This window comes from Bactrocera dorsalis, chromosome 5 (assembly GCF_023373825.1).
Source record: "Bactrocera dorsalis isolate Fly_Bdor chromosome 5, ASM2337382v1, whole genome shotgun sequence".
NCBI lineage: Eukaryota > Metazoa > Arthropoda > Insecta > Diptera > Tephritidae > Bactrocera > Bactrocera dorsalis.
Window position 1 is genome coordinate 12,965,671 of NC_064307.1, and position 19,864 is coordinate 12,985,534.

Sequence of the window (19,864 nt, forward strand, 5' to 3'; positions counted from 1 at the left end):
TCTTGATCATCACAGAAGAAGGGGGGGCAATGATGACTCATGGAGCATGTGTGGATTGTTGCTTTATCAATAATAATATGTATAATATAATATATCGACCGAAAGGTCACTTCTTTGCCCTGTTGCACGGAAACATTTTGTGCTGAGAACTCAAGATCTTCCATTAGACGCTCAACCATTGATCTAACAGAACGATTATGTCGACAATAAATGGAACGTAACGCTCTTAAGTTGGATTGTATGTTTTCCATAATAAAATGACAAGCTTTATTAGGGAAAAATGTTGAAAGAGCGGAAAAAATATGGCATCGTTTTCTGTTCCTATCGGTCTACTTTTGCATCGTCCATATGGAAAACCTCGCTAGTTTCCTTGGAACAATCACTGTTACCACGAACTCTCTCTATTTTCAATCGAATAGTGAATACCATTTGATTCAGTATCTGTAATACTAATTTTTCATCCACATTTTACTCGTAATACTTGCCTTTATAACATTTTTAGTCAGACAGTTATGGAAAATTTTTAAGTATTATTGAAGCAAGATAAAAATTATTTAGCATTTCAAAGCAGTCATAAATGCCGTTCGTGGAAATGCAAGTTTAGAAATAACCCACCCGCAAAATAATTGAATTAAAAGGCGGAAAAAATCAAAATAAATTCTAAATTCAAATACTTTTTATTAAGTAATTACTTTCCTGCTGCTGGAATGTTCAATCATCTCTCCGTTTAAATTGAAACATCAAACATTAAATTTATTAAAATTCACTGTCGATCATAAATTAACACGCGAGCGAGGACAGCGAACGCATAAACGCGGCGCAAATTTCGAAAAGAAAAAAAAATTAAAAAAAAATTATGTTTATCATTTTGAAAAATGCTATTAAGGTTGTGAAAATAAAGATTTTTTAATACAATTGCGCTTACTGCAAATTTCAATATTTGTGCGCACACGCACACACACACACAAGCAAAGCGAGAGACGCAAGAGACGCGAAATCCGCCGCTGAAAGTCAAGTGCGCACATGTGCTAAAACATCTGGCCAACGATTTTACAGCAAATTTCAGCAGTTGACGTTGGCAAATTTGTCCATTGCTAATACGCTTATCGTATTAGCGCCAGCGGCTATAGCAGCAGCTGCCCGAACACCGGCAGCGCTAGAGCCAAAGCGCTCGCTGCACAGATATGTTAGTCGTTAAGGCGCTTTCACGTTGAGTGGGCTTCAAGCGAAGCTGTTGTCGCAAAATTTCCTAACTCGAAAAAACACAAACTATAAGCCAAACAACAGTCGAGGAAAAACTATAGTGCACGCGTGGTGTAGAGTGGCGGAAACCAAACGCATCTCAACGTATGACATGGCGTATGAGTGACGTTACAGCATGTAATTAAGTAATGAATCTCCCGGCAGGAGTGACTATAAAGAGGAAAAATATTATCGTGAGAAGTTTTTGTGCTTGCTTTTTCAACCGAAAATTTTAATTTAACAGTTGCACTGGTTTAATTTCCACATCATAAAGTTTGCCATTGCCGCATGTGCATAATTATCCACAAACATGGCAGTTAATGGAACTTTTCAAACTCGCGGGTTTGAGTAGTGTGGTTAACTACAAGCCAATGTGTGCTTGTGTACGATATTTTGGCTAATTTGTAAATTAGTTGATGTTATTCTTTGGTTAAAATGATGGCCAAATGCATATTTTAAAATTTTGCATCAAATTATATTGGTGATTTTAAATTAATCAAAATAATAATTATAATAAAATAATAATTTTAATCGAATAATGTGGTATTGGTAATCAAAATAATAAAATTAGTGATAATTATGAAATAATAGTGATAACGGTGAATATATAATAAAAATAATAACCATAATAATATGAAATAAGAAATCGTTGTCATATGAAATTTAAAGCAAAAACAAATTTTCAATAACAGTTTATGGAATTATGTGAAATTAAATGTCCATTTCTAGGTTACCCACCTTTTTACAAGGAAAAACTCAGAAACTTCAAATTTAATATGGAAAGTTTATTATCATTTGAAAGAGCATCGGCATTTATGTTGTGAAGTTTATCTCTTTCAAATGTTAGCCGCGGCAACGTATTAGATGGGCCATCGTTTGAGTTCTATTTTCGATGGCTCGCTCGAGCATTTCGACTGCTAACTGGCTAATGACACGCATGATATTTAGCTTCAAAGCCTGAATCGAAACGAGATTGTTGGTATAGACTTTAGATTTTACATATTCCCACAGAAAAAGGTCTTACGGTATAACATCACACAATCTTGGTAGCCAATCGACAGGCCCAAAACGTGAAATGGTCTGCTCACCGAAGCATTCTCTCAATAAGTCCATCGATTGGTGCGATTTGTTAGAAATGGCGCCGTTTTGTTGGAACCAAATATCGCCGAGATCACGAGCTTCAATTCCAGGAATCAAATAGACGGTTCTGACGAACTATTGTATGAACGGATAATTCCAACGGCCCACAAACCACACCAAACAACCAAGGTTGCTGCAGTTTCAGTTTACAGTTTCAGTTATTGCCCAAGCTTCATTTCGTACGTTTTAAAATCTCGACAGAAACTGACCGAGTTACTGCGAACGGCGTCGAATCAAGTCTCCACGGTCTTCGTGATCACTCTCAGTTACGGCTGCTACATTTTCTTCACTGCGGGCTGAACGTGCTCTTTTCAGTCGAATATTATCCAATAAAAAATATTGGGTCTCAAGATGGGCGATGGTATTACGAATAGTGTGTTGAATAGGACAATTATGTTGAGTCAAACACGTGAAACAGATTCTTTAAAAAATGAGAATTTCCATAATAAAGTTAAACTATTTGGAAACGTTGCACAGTCGCAAGTCTTTCCATGATGAAATGCCAACCAAAAATAACATGACAGCTTAACATGACTCACGTGTGTTCTGCCAAAAAAAGGCTATTGAAAAAAGTATCTCTCCTTGGGTCACCCGTTATTTACATTTATATAAATACACAACTGTTATTAGTACTGCAAAACAGTCTCTAAAGCTAAAAGGTTTCTAGTAACTTTCCGTGAAACCCCTAACTGTACCACGAACTCTAGCTATTTTCGACCGAATGGTGTATATGGCACCAGCGTTTAATTCATCGTAACACCCGCTCATATTTGTTTTGTGCACTGTTGTATGCATTCTGCTTACTATTAGTTTTTCCATAAAAGCTTTATTTAGATGAAACTCTGTTTAAGCAGAAAATGTTCAATAACACCGAGATATACGTTCTTTCTAAGCATTAGAAGGTTCTGCCAGGAAGTGGCATCTGAAACTTTAGCGTGAAACATAGCCTATAAGTGTATAGCTTTGGACTGTTTAATGAAGGTTTCCCAGAAATATATTGCTGCTACAACCCAGTGGCTTCAGGCACAACAAAAGTTCTGTTGGCGTTTGTGTATTTCATTATATGCTGGATTCCTTATAATGAAAAATGGCTTGTGAATGTAGAATTTGCAGTCATAGGGAGTATATTACAAAGAAATACGTTTGGCAGAGGTTAAGCACAAAGTTCGTATAAAAGACAAAATTCATCTAAGTGTATTGGCTTACGAAGCTAAGAGGCTGCAATATTTTTTGAGTATTGGAAATTATGAATAACTCGTCAAGTAGCGGGCGAAAAGCCTCTTGCAAGGGCATACATGTAATTGCTGTAGAAATTAGCATAGCCGCTTTCATTGTGGGCTTGACTCACTGTGAAACAGTTTACTATTTGACGCAATTTGAACCAGACTAGGGTTCGTAGCTACGTTGTCAATTTTTGGAAAAAAAAATTTAAAGTCGACCACTGCGACGCCATTTCCGGTGACCCCTCGCAAAAATAATGCCGCCGCGTTGGCAGGATAACTCCTTACAGAATCATCTAAAGTGAAAAAATATATGTTTTAGTAAAACCTGAACTTAGAACTTGGACAAAGGAAAAAACTGAAAATTGGATTTTTGGCAGACATTTTTACAAAAAAAAAGAAAATTTCAGTAAAATTTTGAGACATTTTTTTAAAATAAATTTGTATCTCCAAGATCCATGTAAACTTTCATGAAGATCGGTTGAGTACTTCTCGAGAAACCAACCTACTCAAAAACACAGTTTCTTCTTCTGCTTCAATACAGCTTTCTGCACGGTCCAAAAGCATGTCGAACGAGTGTGTTACACTAGTCGACATATAGATGACGCCACCAGGGGGTGCTAGATTCAAAAAGTCCTGTTTACTTTGGAAAGCACCTTGTACTAGTTTAAGTCAAACCATAAGGGATCGTGAGTTTCTTTGCTCTATCACCGATTTTTCGATGAAATTGTCATCAACCGAGGTAGGTGAATGTCACGTTTTAAACAAGTTTTTGATGACTCCATTAACTTCACTTTAAACTTAAATCCTGATATACTGACGTACATATACTCCTAGAAAAATATCTCTAATACTTCCAAAGATTCCGTAACCGTGCTTGCATTGGAAACCAAAATAAGAGTATACAAACTCGTAGTTCTATTTTTTTCCCCATGAATTAGCTACCAAATGCACACTTGTTAATTTATATAGTACAAGCTTCACGCGAACACAAAAATTATTGCAGTAATCTAAAAAAAAAACGGTTAGTCCGAATCAAATTTGATCAAATGGTATATCAACCAAGCGCAAAAATTACTGAAAGCAAGGATTACCACGAAATCTTTCCTCCCACGACAGTCGGGTCTACGTAACCGGAACGGACCTGGATTTTTATCCGACTAAGGACTATCAACTCGGCGTAATTCTGTCGCTATAATAACAACTACAAAATTTATCACTTTAAAGTATTTTTATACCCTGGACAGGGTATATTAAGATTGTCACGATGTTTAAAACACCCAGAAGGAAGCATCGGAGACCCTATAAAGTATATATATAAATGATCAGTATGTTGAGCTGAGTCGATTTAGCCATGTCCGTCTGTCTGTCCGTCCGTCCGTCTGTATATATACGAACTAGTCCCTCAGTTTTTAAGATATCCTTTTTAAATTTTGCAAACGTATAGCTGCCATATAAACTGAACGATCGGAATCAAGTTCTTGTATGGAAAACTTTGACATTTGACAATGTATCTTCACCAAATTTGGTACAGATTATTTTCTATGACAACTAACGGGTGATTTTTTTGAGGTTAGGATTTTCATGCATTAGTATTTGACAGATCACGTGGGATTTCAGACATGGTGTCAAAGAGAAAGATGCTCAGTATGCTTTGACATTTCATCATGAATAGACTTACTAACGAGCAACGCTTGCAAATCATTGAATTTTATTACCAAAATCAGTGTTCGGTTCGAAATGTGTTTCGCGCGCGTGTTTTGTTCAGCGATGAGGCTCATTTCTGGTTGAATGGCTACGTAAATAAGCAAAATTGCCGCATTTGGGGTGAAGAGCAACCAGAAGCCGTTCAAGAACTGCCCATGCATCCCGAAAAATGCACTGTTTGGTGTGGTTTGTACGCTGGTGGAATCATTGGACCATATTTTTTCAAAGATGCTGTTGGACGCAACGTTACGGTGAATGGCGATCGCTATCGTTCGATGCTAACAAACTTTTTGTTGCCAAAAATGGAAGAACTGAACTTGGTTGACATGTGGTTTCAACAAGATGGCGCTACATGCCACACAGCTCGCGATTCTATGGCCATTTTGAGGGAAAACTTCGGACAACAATTCATCTCAAGAAATGGACCCGTAAGTTGGCCACCAAGATCATGCGATTTAACGCCTTTAGACTATTTTTTGTGGGGCTACGTCAAGTCTAAAGTCTACAGAAATAAGCCAGCAACTATTCCAGCTTTGGAAGACAACATTTCCGAAGAAATTCGGGCTATTCCGGCCGAAATGCTCGAAAAAGTTGCCCAAAATTGGACTTTCCGAATGGACCACCTAAGACGCAGCCGCGGTCAACATTTAAATGAAATTATCTTCAAAAAGTAAATGTCATGAACCAATCTAACGTTTCAAATAAAGAACCGATGAGATTTTGCAAATTTTATGCGTTTTTTTTTTAAAAAAAGTTATCAAGCTCTTAAAAAATCACCCTTTACATGTAATCCCCGAAGAAATTGTTCAGATCGGATTACTATAGCATATAGCTGCCATACAAACTGAACAGATAGTTACTAACAGAAATGCACATGTGAAGGGTATTTAGCTTCGGTGCAACCGAAGTTAATGTTTTTTCTTGTTTTCTTTCATAACAATTTTATTTCGGTGGTTCTGTGCATTATTTCAAATAAAAGCTTAAAGCGTCAAAAAAACGAGACTTTAACAATTTCCAACATGTAATTTTTAATAAATTTACGCACGATTTCGGGTACTTACTGTGCTCAGTTCTGGAATTGTATATTTTAGCGGAAAATTATATATGAAAAGTGGAAAAGTTTAAATGGAATTTATTATATTTAAATTAACGGCAAAAAGTTTTAAACTACACGAGAACTAACAAATAACTACGCAGCAACAATTAATTTTTGCTTTCTATGTAATTTAAAGCTACACGCATAGCAATTTAATTCTTATTAAATGCAGAATACAACAAATATTTCATTTGCAATTTCTTTGAATGGGCGCATGCGATAGCATGTGTAAAGTAAAACTCAAAAACTTTTCACACCATAATTTTACTAACACACACACAAACACACAGCAACCACATTTAGCTCACATAAACGCAGCTTTAAATTGAAAATATTTTTGCTAAGAGCACATTTCTCATATCAATTGAATTTAGCGCTAATTGTTTTCGCACACAGTCTGATTAAATTTCACCTACACATTAACATATGTATGTAGGTATGTACTGTATTTGTAAAAGTCGCGTCAATTAGCGTGTTATCAACCTCCGATAACCGTAAATATAAACTGCAAAAATATCAACGCGGGCAGCGAATTATAATTGCAAACATTTTTACATGGAACCAATAACATATGTACTCGTATATGTAACGGTATATACATGTGTTATGCGAAAAATTTTATGGCAAATATTTCCGTGTTATTAATATATCTTTGAGCAAGGAAACTAGCAGCTCAAATCGGCGGAAAAAGTCATTTTTGTGATTAATTACTTGTCAGTAGCAACTCTGTGGCATCCACTGGTCATTCCAAAAGCAAATTATAGCATATACTAAAATAGTATCAACTAATTCAATTATTTGTCATGTTGCATGTAAAACATTTATGATTTGTACTTTCAGCGAAAATTTCAAGCGCGCATTTTCGTTGATAGATTTTCATAAAAGGAACTACACTCTACAGAATTTTAGTCACAATTTAAGGTATAACTTGCCTGAATTTTACATATATGTTTTTTGTGACAAAGCAGTGACTGTTTCAAATACGTAGCAACCTAAACTATCTGATCAAATTCGACTCGGACTGCTCCATTTAGTTTAATTTACTTATCTCGTTAAGTCCTACAGCAATTATTCTTTCTGTTTACTGATGGAAGACACAGCGACACGGTTATAGTCGATTTAACAACTTCGGCCTCCTCCGCTTAGTTGTTCTTCAGACAGGTAATTGCTGTTAGAACTTTTCCTTAGTCGGGCAATGGAACGTCTGCTCTATCGTCATGGATTAGAGAATCGGGTTCGCCTTCTTCTGGCGTTATATTTTCACTGCCATTCAGCAGGCTGGAGAAACGCTCACTTTATAATTTTAGTATGCTCTGGGCATCAGTCGCTAGATCACCGTTGGGGGTTCTACAAGAGTATATTCCGGAATTGAAACCTTCTGTTAGTCCCCGCATCTTTTTATAGATTTTTCGAGCATTACCCCTGTCAGCCAGCTTGTCAAGCTCTTCATACTCACGCATTTTGCTCTCTCTTTCTCTTTCTGTCTGCAAATGCGTCTCGCTTCCCTCTTCAACTCTCGGTATCTATCCCATCCCGCACGTGTTGTGGTCGATCGTAACGTTGCGAGGTCCTCATCGTACCAGCTGCTCTTTAGCATTTTCCGAAAGCCAATGGTTTCGGTTGCAGCTGTATGTAAGGAGATTGAAATGTCGTCCCACACTTCCCTTATACCGAGTTATTGGCGAGTGCTCTCAGAGAGGAGGCATGCAAGTGGAGAAAAAAATTGTTCTGCTGTCTGTTGTGATTGCAGCTTCTCGACGTCGAACCTTCCTTGTGTTTGTTGACGTGCGTTTTTTGCTGCACAGAGGCGGGTGCGAATCTTGGCTGCAACAAGATAGTGCGGACCACGGCGATGTTAGGATCTCGAAGCGTACGCACATAAAAAAACACTAGAGATGTGTCTTCTGTCTATCACAACATGATCGATCTGGTTGGTGGTCTTTCGATCCGGAGACAGCCAGATAGTTTAGTGAATTTTTCTATGCTGGAATCTAGTACTACAGATAACCGCATTACGAGTCCCGGAGAAATAGATCAGCATCAACCCTTTTGGGAATGTTTCCTCTGGAGGCTGAATTTATCGACTGTTGTGCCAAAGATACCTTTCTTGCTCACCCTAGCGTTAAAAACGCCAAGCACGATTTTGACATTGTTGCGGCGGCAGTCCTCATAGGTGCGCTCCAAGCTCTCATAGAAAGAAGGCATCTTTGGTCACATCGTCCTTCTCTTCCATCGGGGCGTAAGCGGGATTGTGGCTAGACGTTCATCCACCAGGTTGAATGACAATACTTGGCGACAGAGTCTCTCTCACACCACAAAATCCCACAGTGCCACAATCCCTCTTGGACAGCGGTGATGGCATGATTTATGAGATGTTCAACCAGCTGAGCAGCGGCATTTTCCCAATTAAGGGACCGGACATTCTAGGTGCATGCCCCCAAATCATTATTCTTAATTCGGTTGCCATGGTAGTCACCAAAAGGAGGGTCTCTCATCCGAGACTGTTTAAACTTTTTTATTGGAGGCGTTTTATACGTGGCGGGTCTCAAATCCAGCGCTCCATCCTGTGGAGGGGATGTTTCGCCTTTTCACTTTAGCTCGCCTTCAAACGGATGTTCTTAGGCTACCCAGAGAATACTTGGTCAAGGACCGGATGTCGTGAGCAGCTTGAACCAATTGTAATAGAATCATTTCTGGTCACTCCCAAGTAAATGATGCTCAGAGAACTTTTCTCAGAATTCAGCGGCAAATATTTATGTAAGTTGTCTTAATAAAATTGAGAGAGATTGTTTTTCTAATAGCGGTTCATCTTTGTGCCTAAAGTGAATAACTGAAGATATTTCCCTGTCTTTGATACTGATAATATTTGGTTGCACCCCAACTTAGCTCTTCCTTAGTTTTTCAGTTTCAGACTTTAACAGAGATCTAGACATTTTTTTTTAATCTTCAGACACTTGTGCTATGCAAGGAGAGTATTCACTCAACGGATCTGCCCACTGCAAAATAAAAGACTAAAAATACATATTTATTAGGCAGTTAGATCATATTTTATACATAAAATATCGACCGAATAACTAATAAGTTTTGTAAAAATCTGTCTCTAAGCCTTTCAAGACCAAAAGTAACACAACACTTGTCTTTGACTTAAAAAGTAAATGCTTCTGCGAAATTCCTGAACTTTGGCGCATCACTAGTACAACCTGAAATTGCTTAGAACAAAACCCAATTTAATGGTAATGCTCTTAAAGTATTTACCCATACAACTACTAACAACGGAATATCGATTTTCTAGAGCCACGCAAAGTATGTATGTGTGTGTGCTTGCAATCAACTTGGCACACAAAGAGAGAACTTGACCTTTAAGAAGCTAGAGCGTGTACCGTATTGGAAATCTACACACACAAGCACGCATACATATCTACAGCTGCGGAGATAAATTTCTTTAAAATTCAGTTCATTTCCGTAGCGGCCCTTTTGATTGTATTTGTATTTAAACACCACTTACCTTCCACCATTGCGCACAAATGGTTCACGCTTATTGACAGAACACGCTTGCGGTTAAATAGAATAGCTGCAGCGCTTTTATTTATTTAATTTTTTTCCACAAAAACAAATGTGTGAATTATATTTGCTCAAGATTCACTAACCTTCCAATTTGTTTACTTGTCTGCATGTGTGTGTGTGTTGGTGGAATTGCATAGGCTGCTGGCCAAGTTGGTTCGCTAAGTACAGTCTAATTAATAAATAAACCAAAAGTCAACAGATTTTCAAGATACGTTGTAAATTTGTGGAATGAATTAAATAAATATTTGTCTGTGGTATTTGCCTATTTCGAATTGTTGTTCAAGAATTTGCATGCAATGTTTGAATGTTTAGTAGCAGAAAAACGTTTTTAACAAGTAAGGAAGGTGCTAGTTCGGTCACAGCTGAACATTTGATATTTTAGCAATTTAATATAATAAAAGAAGTGTGAATTCTTTCGATGAATGTGCAAGAAATTATTATTGAAGCATTTTATTATATTATAAAACACGATCAAATTTGACTATGACTGGCAAAAAATATTTTTTATGTTTTAATAAAAATCTTTATTATCGCCTTCAACGAAGTCGCTGAAAATGCCAACATTTAAACGAATTTCTCTCACTTTACTTGTTATCAGTCTCGGTTGAGATGGCCTTCAGCGAATTTTTACTTTTTCAGTCGCCATTCGCTTGATTGTTGTGCAGATTCGACATTATATCCATAAACTCACGTTTTGTCACCAGCAATAATACGTTTGATGAATCTACAATCTTGTAGACTCCTCGGTAATCATATGTACATCTCTTTTTCAATCTCGACGCTCTTCACGACGATTCAATATTTTTCATAACCAAAACATTAACCTAAATGGCTTAGTCAATCCATAATAGATGTTGAGATCCTCTGCTATCTCCTTATCGCCATTAACAGAGATAGATAGACGATTGCATGAGGCAAGTTTTCAATGAATTCAATGACTTCAATACCTTCACTGTATACCTTGTGATACTCAAATTCTTGTGTATGTGATATAGTAAACTACTGAAAACACTTCTGCAACAATTTCAGCGATTCCTTAGCGGCGATTCCATTGGAGATCACAATTTGAATTGTAAATTGATGTTCAGTTTTTTTATGGTAAAAAATGAACGTGTCCGAGTCAAATTTGATCAAATGGTATATACGCGAACTCGTCTCTTAGTTTCTGAAATACGAGCAATAAATATGTATGTATTGGTAATGGATAAAAGACCTAAACAGGGTTGCTATGTCCGAACCATTTAGCACAACTTATTCGAAGTGACCAGTGGTCAACCACTGACGTAACTCTTGTGTAGGCCTACTTTTCTTTTTATTCGCACATGATCATTATATTATCAAAGTTGTAGTCACACCAACCGTATGTGCCACTTGCAGGTCACTAAAAAAGTCCCTCCAGCGAACCGCCGCAGTCTTTTGGCATGACGGCTCTTCAACTTTTCCCATTTTTTGGAGGTACTTTTTGAAGTATGCTGCTTTGTACAGAAGTTGACTTTTCTATAAGTTTTAATCTCTTATAAGTCTGGCCGTGGTCTTGTTATTTTCACGTACTTTCTTTAGCTAACACAAATTTTTTTCTAGAAGGTCAATTGGGGTATTATCGTTTATGACTAATATTGCGTTAGTTTACACTGTTCGGTAAGCTGAAACAACACGCAGAGCTGTGGTGCGATGGACTCTGGCCAATACCTGCTTTCTTTTTTCTTTAATGAGCGCTCCAATGTTGACCATCAGTCTGCCTAGTTGGGAGGTGATTTTCGCTGACTTTCCTGTGGCGTGCTTGATTTGTACCCAGAAAGATAGTCCAGGGTTCAGCCTTGTGATTAGATAGCTAACGGCTAATCAAATAAGATTCGTCTCGCATTTCAAGTTTTATTATCTGGTCATAACTAATATTTTACTGGTCTGGGCCTGATTGACCCTTATGCTGGTCTTAACGTCACCGCTATTTGTCATAAACCTTCTCTAGACTGGCGCAGCAGTTTTCTGTTACTACTCATGTTAAGATAATGTAAAATAATTTTTTGTAATTTATCAGAACATGGACCTACAATGAAAGTTTACTAGCAAATAGGATTTTTATTGAGAGAATCGCTAGTTTCTGTAAAGAATTGAAATTAACACAATAAAATCGCTTGTAAAAATTATTTAAAGCAGAATGTTACTTTGAATTTGTATTCACCATGAATATACATTTTGTTTCATACCATATTTGCGTACTGAAGATGTGGCTTGAAATAAAGTCCTTAGAAAATCTTTACAAAAATTCACTCAAAATACTTCACCGTCTTTTTACAGCAATTTATCAAATCAATATCTCAGCAGTAATATAACAACGCAAATGTACATATGTATTTTATACATAATCACGCGTGTGTATGTGATTCTTGTTAAATAAATACAAACGCAACACGCGCATAGTATTGGTGCAGAGCTTAGCGGCATTAGCTGCTCCCAGCATGGATGAGTTCCCAGTGGTACAAGTGCCAGTCGACGAAGTGCTCGAGGAAGCGGAATTTGGTAAGGCCAATTGTTGTCAGAAAATTTTAAAATCTCTCATTTATGAATTCTCTCGCAGAGCGTCTCTATTCGGCACCCACTGGCATCGTGGTGTTACTGTCCATTTTCTATGGCACTATAAGTATTTTGGCAGTTATCGGCAACTCGCTGGTTATTTGGGTGGTAGTGACAACACGTCAAATGCGCACCGTTACAAACATGTACATAGCCAATTTGGCATTTGCGGATGTAGTCATCGGCTTATTTTGTATACCATTTCAGGTAAAAGACTTTTGTTCGAATGTTAAAATGCTTTTAACTCCAATTAACATTGAGCTGTTAGTTAATAATTTAGCATAATATCTCTTGCGAATGTATGAATATATTTTTGACGAGATACATATATACGAAATTCAGTATGGGTTATTGATTAATGCAATGGTGAAATCTCCGAAGAAATTATTCAGATCGAGTCACTATAGTATATAGCTGTCACTCTTGTATTGAGCATTTGTGTTTTCATTTAAAACTTTTATTTAATTTAGTTTATTTAAATTTAATTTAATTTAATTTAGTTTAAATTAATTTAATTAATTTATTTTATTTTATTTTATTTTATTTCAATTTATTTAATTTAAATTTATTTACTTTAACTTATTTTAATTTTATTTATTTACTTTAATTTAACTTAATTTAATTTAATTTAATTTAATTTAATTTAATTTATTTAATTTAATTTAATTTATTTTATTTTAATTTAGTTTAAATCAATTTAGTTTAATTTAAATTTATTTAGTTTAACCATATTTTAATTTAATTTGATTTAATTCAATTTATTTTAGTTTAATTTAATTTAATTTATTTCAATTTAATTTAGTTTAAACTAATTTAATTTATTTATTTTAATTTAACTTAATTTAATTTAATTTAATTTAAATTAAATTAATTTAATTTATTTTAATTTAATTCAATTTATTTTAGTTTAAACTAATTTAATTTATTTATTTTAATTTAACTTAATTTAATTTAGTTTAATTAAAATTAATTTAATTTAATTAATTTAATTTATTTTAATTTAATTTAATTCAATTTAGTTTAATTTAAATTAAATTAAATTAATTTAATTTAATTTATTTAATTTAATTTAATTTAATTTAATTTATTTTATTTTAATTTAATTTATTTTATTTAATATAATTTAAATTAATTATTTCAACTTTTTCGCGTAATTTATTTAAATTTAATTTAGTTTACTTAAATTTGACTTTATTTTACTTAATGTTTTTATCCTTTCCAGTTTCAAGCCGCTTTATTGCAACGCTGGAATCTGCCGTGGTTTATGTGTGGTTTTTGTCCGTTTATACAGGCATTAACTGTTAACGTGTCAGTTTTCACGCTCACCGCAATTGCCATCGACAGACATCGCGCCATTATAAATCCGCTCAGGTGAGTGAGTTTTAAATAAGTTCAGCCGACATATTTTGGGGGTAAAAGGGAAGAGCATAAGATTGTTCAGCGGTAGAAACAACCTCATGTTATCTTAATGTTAATTATTCTGTGAAATAGGGAAATTAAGTTGGCAACCAAAATCCTAAATTATCTATTTAAATTTGCTATTTGAAATTTAAGGTGAAGTATGCTGGCTTTAATATTTGAATTTATCAAAATTACGATTACCATTAATTCCCGACACCTTCATATCTCCCGTCGCTTAAACGTGACTATTCCACGAAAATTCAGATAACGTGACTAAGCTTGAAAAGATAATTAAATTCCTTGGCCGCAAAAAGTTGGCAAAACTGTGCAAATAAATTTGCGTTTCTTATATTAATTCAAAGCACTTTCACGGAAAGCCATTAACAATCAAATATCTTCTGCTGAAAAACGATATATCCATAAATTGTTCGTGGGAATATCGCGTTTATTTATAGCTTCTATTAATAATATCACAGCATGCTTTTATTATATTTAATAATAAATATTTATTTGTATTGTATTATTGCTTAGGGCGCGACCTACAAAATGGGTGTCCAAATTAATACTCATCGGCATTTGGCTGGCGGCATTTCTATTTGCCACACCCTGTGCCATAGCATTTCGCGTTGAAGTGGAGCATGAGCGCTACAGAGGTAAGCACGTGTTTATATTGCATTTTATTTACATACTTAAACAGGGTGGTCTATGTGGTGATTGCATTTTAAAAAATTAAAAAAATACTCAATTTTAAATACAACAATACAGAGATGTACTCGTATGTACATGTAAGCAGCAGAAATATTACGTAGCGCAGCCATTAAGATTAGTTTAGGCAACGATTTCATTGAAGTAACAGCCTCAGTAGATTTAATGATGGCATATCATACTAGCACATTTTGTTAAAAACTAGCTAATAGCTTTGACACTCTGTCCTCACGCAAATAGCGTGCTTGCCACTCCGCTTGAGGGTTTCTATCATTAATGGCTGCTTTGCTTAAAATTTCCAGTCAACACTGCTCGCGGCGATTTCATAACACTGCAGCGGCTGATTATCAAACTTGACTGGCAAACTTTCATATCAGCAAGTTTTATTAAGCGTGATGCTAGTAGAACCTCTGATTGCATAAATACCAACCGGCAGTTCCCGCTCAGGAAAGATTTGTATCTTGTATCTTCCCCACAAAGCGCTGACAGCAGAGCTTTCGGCATTTAAAGCAGCATTTTTTCGGCTATCTAGTGGCAAAGCGCTTGCGGAGTCGCATTAATGATATTTTTCTAAAAAAAAACTACGTAAAAGAACCACCCTGTAAAACAACATTTTTAATATTACTCACTACCTTCTCTTCGATGTGTTTTTTTTTGCAGAAAACGGCATTATTTTCAATGTTACCCGACCATTTTGCTTGAATAAAAACCTTTCCGAGAAGCAATTACAAACATACCGTTACACATTGGTGTTCATGCAGTACTTTGTGCCGTTTTGCGTCATCAGTTTTGTCTACATACAAATGGCGGTGAAGTTGTGGGGCACACGAGCGCCAGGCAATGCTCAGGATACACGCGACATAACACTTCTGCGAAATAAAAAGAAAGTAAGTCAGCGGAAAAGTCCACACATTTGTGTGGATTTCATTTCCTTGAGTGCGTGTGTGTGAAAGTTGTGTGTGCGTGTGGGCGCAGGTGTGGGTGTGTGTATGTAGAGCTCAAAAGCTGAAGGATTTCCGCTAGCTTAAGACCTGCAACGGGTGTTTATATTGTTATTTGTTTTCGATATTACGGTTGTTAAATACTTATACCTTGAATATGGTGTATTAAATTAGTAACACACAGAAGGAAATATTAAAGAGCTTTTAAAATTTGTACATAAATTATCAGATGTTTATTTACCTTTGTTCGTCAATCTGTTTGTCTGCTACTTCGTCTAACTCCATACGATATAAGCCAACGAGTTGCTCAAGTTTTGGAATAACGATATGAAACATCACACTCTTCAGTTTCTTCCCAAGAAAAACTGCTCATTTGTTGGAAACGCCGATATAAGACTACTATAGCATTTAGCTGCCATATTAACTGACCAATCAAAATAAGCCCTTACCTGAAAAACTTTTTTATTTGAAGAGTTTTACTCACGATTGTCAAAGTCAATGATTCAGTATCCGAATAAATTGTTCACATTGATCCGCTACAGCATATAGCTGCAATACAAACTGACCACTCAAAGTCAAGTTAAAGATCTCTTTATGCCTATTTGTGTTATTAGAAACGCACCTGTGTAGGGTATCACAACTTCTATGAACTTTTTCTCTTGTTTAATTTCCTTTTTCGTGTTTCTTTTCAATTTATCATAAATTTTCACGCTTAATCTAGTTAAAATCTAATTTCTGTATTTCTTCATTTTCTTTATTTCTTTTGTTTTGTTCGTCTGCTGACAGGTCATAAAAATGCTTATTATTGTTGTAGTCGTCTTCGGTCTGTGCTGGCTGCCGCTGCAATTGTATAATATTTTGTATGTGACGTTCCCCGAAATAAATGAATACCATTTCATCAACATAATATGGTTTTGTTGCGATTGGCTGGCGATGAGCAACAGCTGTTACAATCCGTTCATTTACGGAATTTATAATGTGAGTAAATTAAGATTAATTATTTAATTGCGTGCGTAGTCGAAAAAGTCTTTTCGTTTTTTTTCTAAAAGTTGTGGTTGAAGTCGTATATATCCAGTGCTATCAATCACATTGTGTCATACCAATATTGTTGAAAATATGAGATTTTAAGCTTCATTTAACCAAAAAAAATTAATTTCGCAGAAAGTTACAGCTGTTCAAAAATGAGTGAAAATAATGAAAAAATTCGCGATACATATATTGAAATTTTTGTTATAAAAAAGAAAGAATGCCACAAAAGCCACCAATGAAATTTGTGAAACGGAGACGATGCTGTATCAGTTCGTGTAGCACAACAATGGTTCGCTCGCTTTCGTTCTGGAAATTTTCATGTGAATCACCTCGCTCTGGTCGACCTATCGCTGAAAAAGTCAATGAAAGTATGGAAACGATTGACCAAAACCGTCACATAAGAAGCCATGACATCGCTAAGGAACTTAACATTCATCATCAAACGGCTTTGAACCATTAAAACAAAAGCTGGTTACAAAAGAAGCTCGACGTATGGGTACCATATGAATTGTCTGGGAAAAATTTAATAGACCGAATTTTTTTCTGCGATTCTTGCTGAAATGAAATGAATTCGAACTTTTTCTCAAGCGAATGGTAACAGGAGACGAAAAGTAAATCAAATATGACAATAATGTGCGAAAAACATCATGGTCCAAACGTGGTAAAGCTCAACAAATGGTCGCAAAGACAGGATTGACGCCTCGAAAGTTTATGCTGAGTGTATGGTGGGATTGGAAAGAAATCATCCACTATGAGCTCCTCCAGCCTGGTCGAATGATTGATTCTACATTTTACTGTCAACAACTGATGAGATTGAAGCAAACAGTCGAAAAAAATGGCCAGAACTGATCAACAGAATTGTCTTCCATCTGAACAATGCTAGATCACACACATCTTTGATGACTCAGCAAAAACTGGGAGAGCTTGGCTGGGAAGTTTTGATGCATCCACCATATAGCCCTGACCTTGCACCATCGGACTACCATATGTTTCGGACAATGGAGAACGCCTTTAATGGAGTAAAGTGAAAATAACTTGTCGCAGTTTTTCGTCGAAAAACCAGAAGAGTTGTACACTGATGAAATAACGTCTCTAGCGGAAAAATGACAAAAAGTGGTTAACCCAAATGGTACATACATATGTGGTTTATGATAGTTCATTATAAATATAAAACAAAATACGAAAAGACTTTTTCGACTAGCCAATATTACAAGAAAAAATAACCATAAAAATTTGTAAGATTCAATTCTTGCGCGATGTCTTAAAGTATCGACCGAGCACACTAAAAGAGACCTCATGAATTTTTATACTTGAATAGCTCTATCTCAAAGCATATTCCACCTTCAATTGACTGGACATATTCGATATCTTTTCCATCCTTTCCACCAGAGTCTTAGTTGATTGGTAATAAGAAGCTCTAGCTCGGTTATAAAACGAATGAATAATGATTATTATTAGTATTGTTAGTTCAAAAAATGAAAAAAAAAAACTATGAAGTATCTTAGGTTAAAAGATCGATCCAACAATTGATCCTACTTTGACAACTGAGAACATTCATTGAAATACCTAAATCCTTCCAAGTATTGATTGAGAAGACTTTCAGAAACTATTTCTGCCCCTGCTGGGTGGTTTTGCCTCATGTGCTGGAGCAGAATCTTGTTAGCAGAATCTATGCTCTCCATTTTTCTCTTAACTCCATTTTTCACAGAAATGTAACAGGACTGGTAACAGGCTGTCAAAAGTAACCGAACGATAAAATTAAGTTTGAGTGATGCTCCAACGCCTATAAAAGACACATCTAATGCTCATCTCAAATATAAAAAACTAGCAATACACTCAAAATAAATACATATTTTTACAATATTATGTCAATGTTGGCTTGCTTTTTGTATTTTAATAACAATAAGCCTTTATGCATAATAAAAAAAATACCTAACCCGCGATTATCGATAAATCGAATTGTGAAATCCTTTAATAACATACACTCTTTCATGCTTTACATTTAACAGGAGAAATTCAAGCGTGAATTCAATAAGCGCTTTGCCACATGCTTCTGCAAGACACACAAGCTGCTGGATGTGCCGGAGCGCACAATGTCCATGCACACACGCGTTAGTTCAATACGTTCCAGCAGTGTACCCAACTCATCCATGCGAATACGCAGCAATTTGCACGGAGGCGTAACTGGTAATGAAGGCAGCACAGTGGCGGCAAAAATGCCGACAACCACAGCAAATAGCAACGTCTTTACACACGAAATCGGTCGCAACGATAATGCCGTGTCATTAGAACTAACTAACCTCGATTCAAAAACTCAAAGTGGTATTGCAACTAATAACAACAACAACAACAGCAGCAGCAGCAACTATAATACAAATACTACCAGCAGCAATGTCTGTAGCATGCAATTGCAGGAAGCTGAAGTTATCGCCGGCGAGCACACATGTGTGGGCGAAACGGACGCATTGATAGAGCTTAAGGCGTTGTCACATAATGCGCACAATGCGGGTAACAGCACATAGTGCCGCACAAGTAGCCGCTGAGCACTCTAGCACTAAGCTAGTGTTGTCAAGCACAATGTTTATTTGTATGTGTGCGTGCGTTGTGTGAGCGTAAATGTTCCCAGCCAAGTGTTTGGGTGCTTACATTAAGATTTTAAGCCATTGAGTGGGAATTAGCTTGCTCCTGCATTTAAGTATTATTATTGCGTTTATTGATAGTTTTCACTTGAAAACATACATATATGTACATATGCTTTTGTTTAAGTAAAGTAGTTTAGTCGTAGCTAATAATTCATTGAATAGCTTGTTGTTACAAAATTTGTCATTATTTTATGCCAACAGCAACTTGTAAAATAATAATTATGCAACTGTGATCGAAATAAAATTTTTTTATAGAAATTTAAAATGAGTTTGTAATAGAAAGGGAAAACAAGCAAATGTATTATAAAATGTGAGAAAAAAATTTTTGGAAAAATGGAAAAACAACAAAAATTTTATGTAAGAAATTGTTTTGGAAAAATTGAAAATTGTTGCTAATCTCCCTTTACTTTCTGGAAAACAATTTTAGTAACACCGCGGCGTATGAGTAACTTACTGCTCAGTATTTGCGACAAACTACTTCTCCACGCATATTTCTAATTTTTAACAAAATACAAAACCAATGAATAAATAATTCGAAAAAATATATTTTTTAATTAAATATTGACAAATTATGTGCAGAAAAAAGCAATATCCATAACTTTT

At 35.6% G+C, this 19,864-nt stretch overlaps 1 protein-coding gene across 4 annotated transcripts; it reads left to right on the forward strand.

Annotated features, from left to right (window-relative positions):
* Positions 1–1,182: 1,182 nt before the first annotated feature.
* Positions 1,183–19,602, forward strand: LOC105223655 (RYamide receptor). 4 transcript variants are annotated; one of them, XM_049457785.1, is made up of 8 exons: positions 1,183–1,436; positions 12,268–12,489; positions 12,548–12,750; positions 13,766–13,914; positions 14,476–14,597; positions 15,310–15,536; positions 16,377–16,568; positions 18,629–19,598. In XM_049457785.1, exons 2-8 carry the CDS (start codon positions 12,429–12,431, stop codon positions 19,139–19,141), a joined length of 1,467 nt encoding a protein of 488 aa, XP_049313742.1. In that variant the 5' UTR covers positions 1,183–1,436; positions 12,268–12,428; the 3' UTR covers positions 19,142–19,598. The 4 variants fall into 4 exon arrangements, with proteins under 4 accessions (XP_049313742.1, XP_049313743.1, XP_049313744.1 ...); XM_049457786.1 differs by having other exon boundaries at positions 1,183–1,388; XM_049457787.1 differs by having other exon boundaries at positions 1,183–1,380.
* The last annotated feature ends 262 nt before the right edge of the window (positions 19,603–19,864 follow it).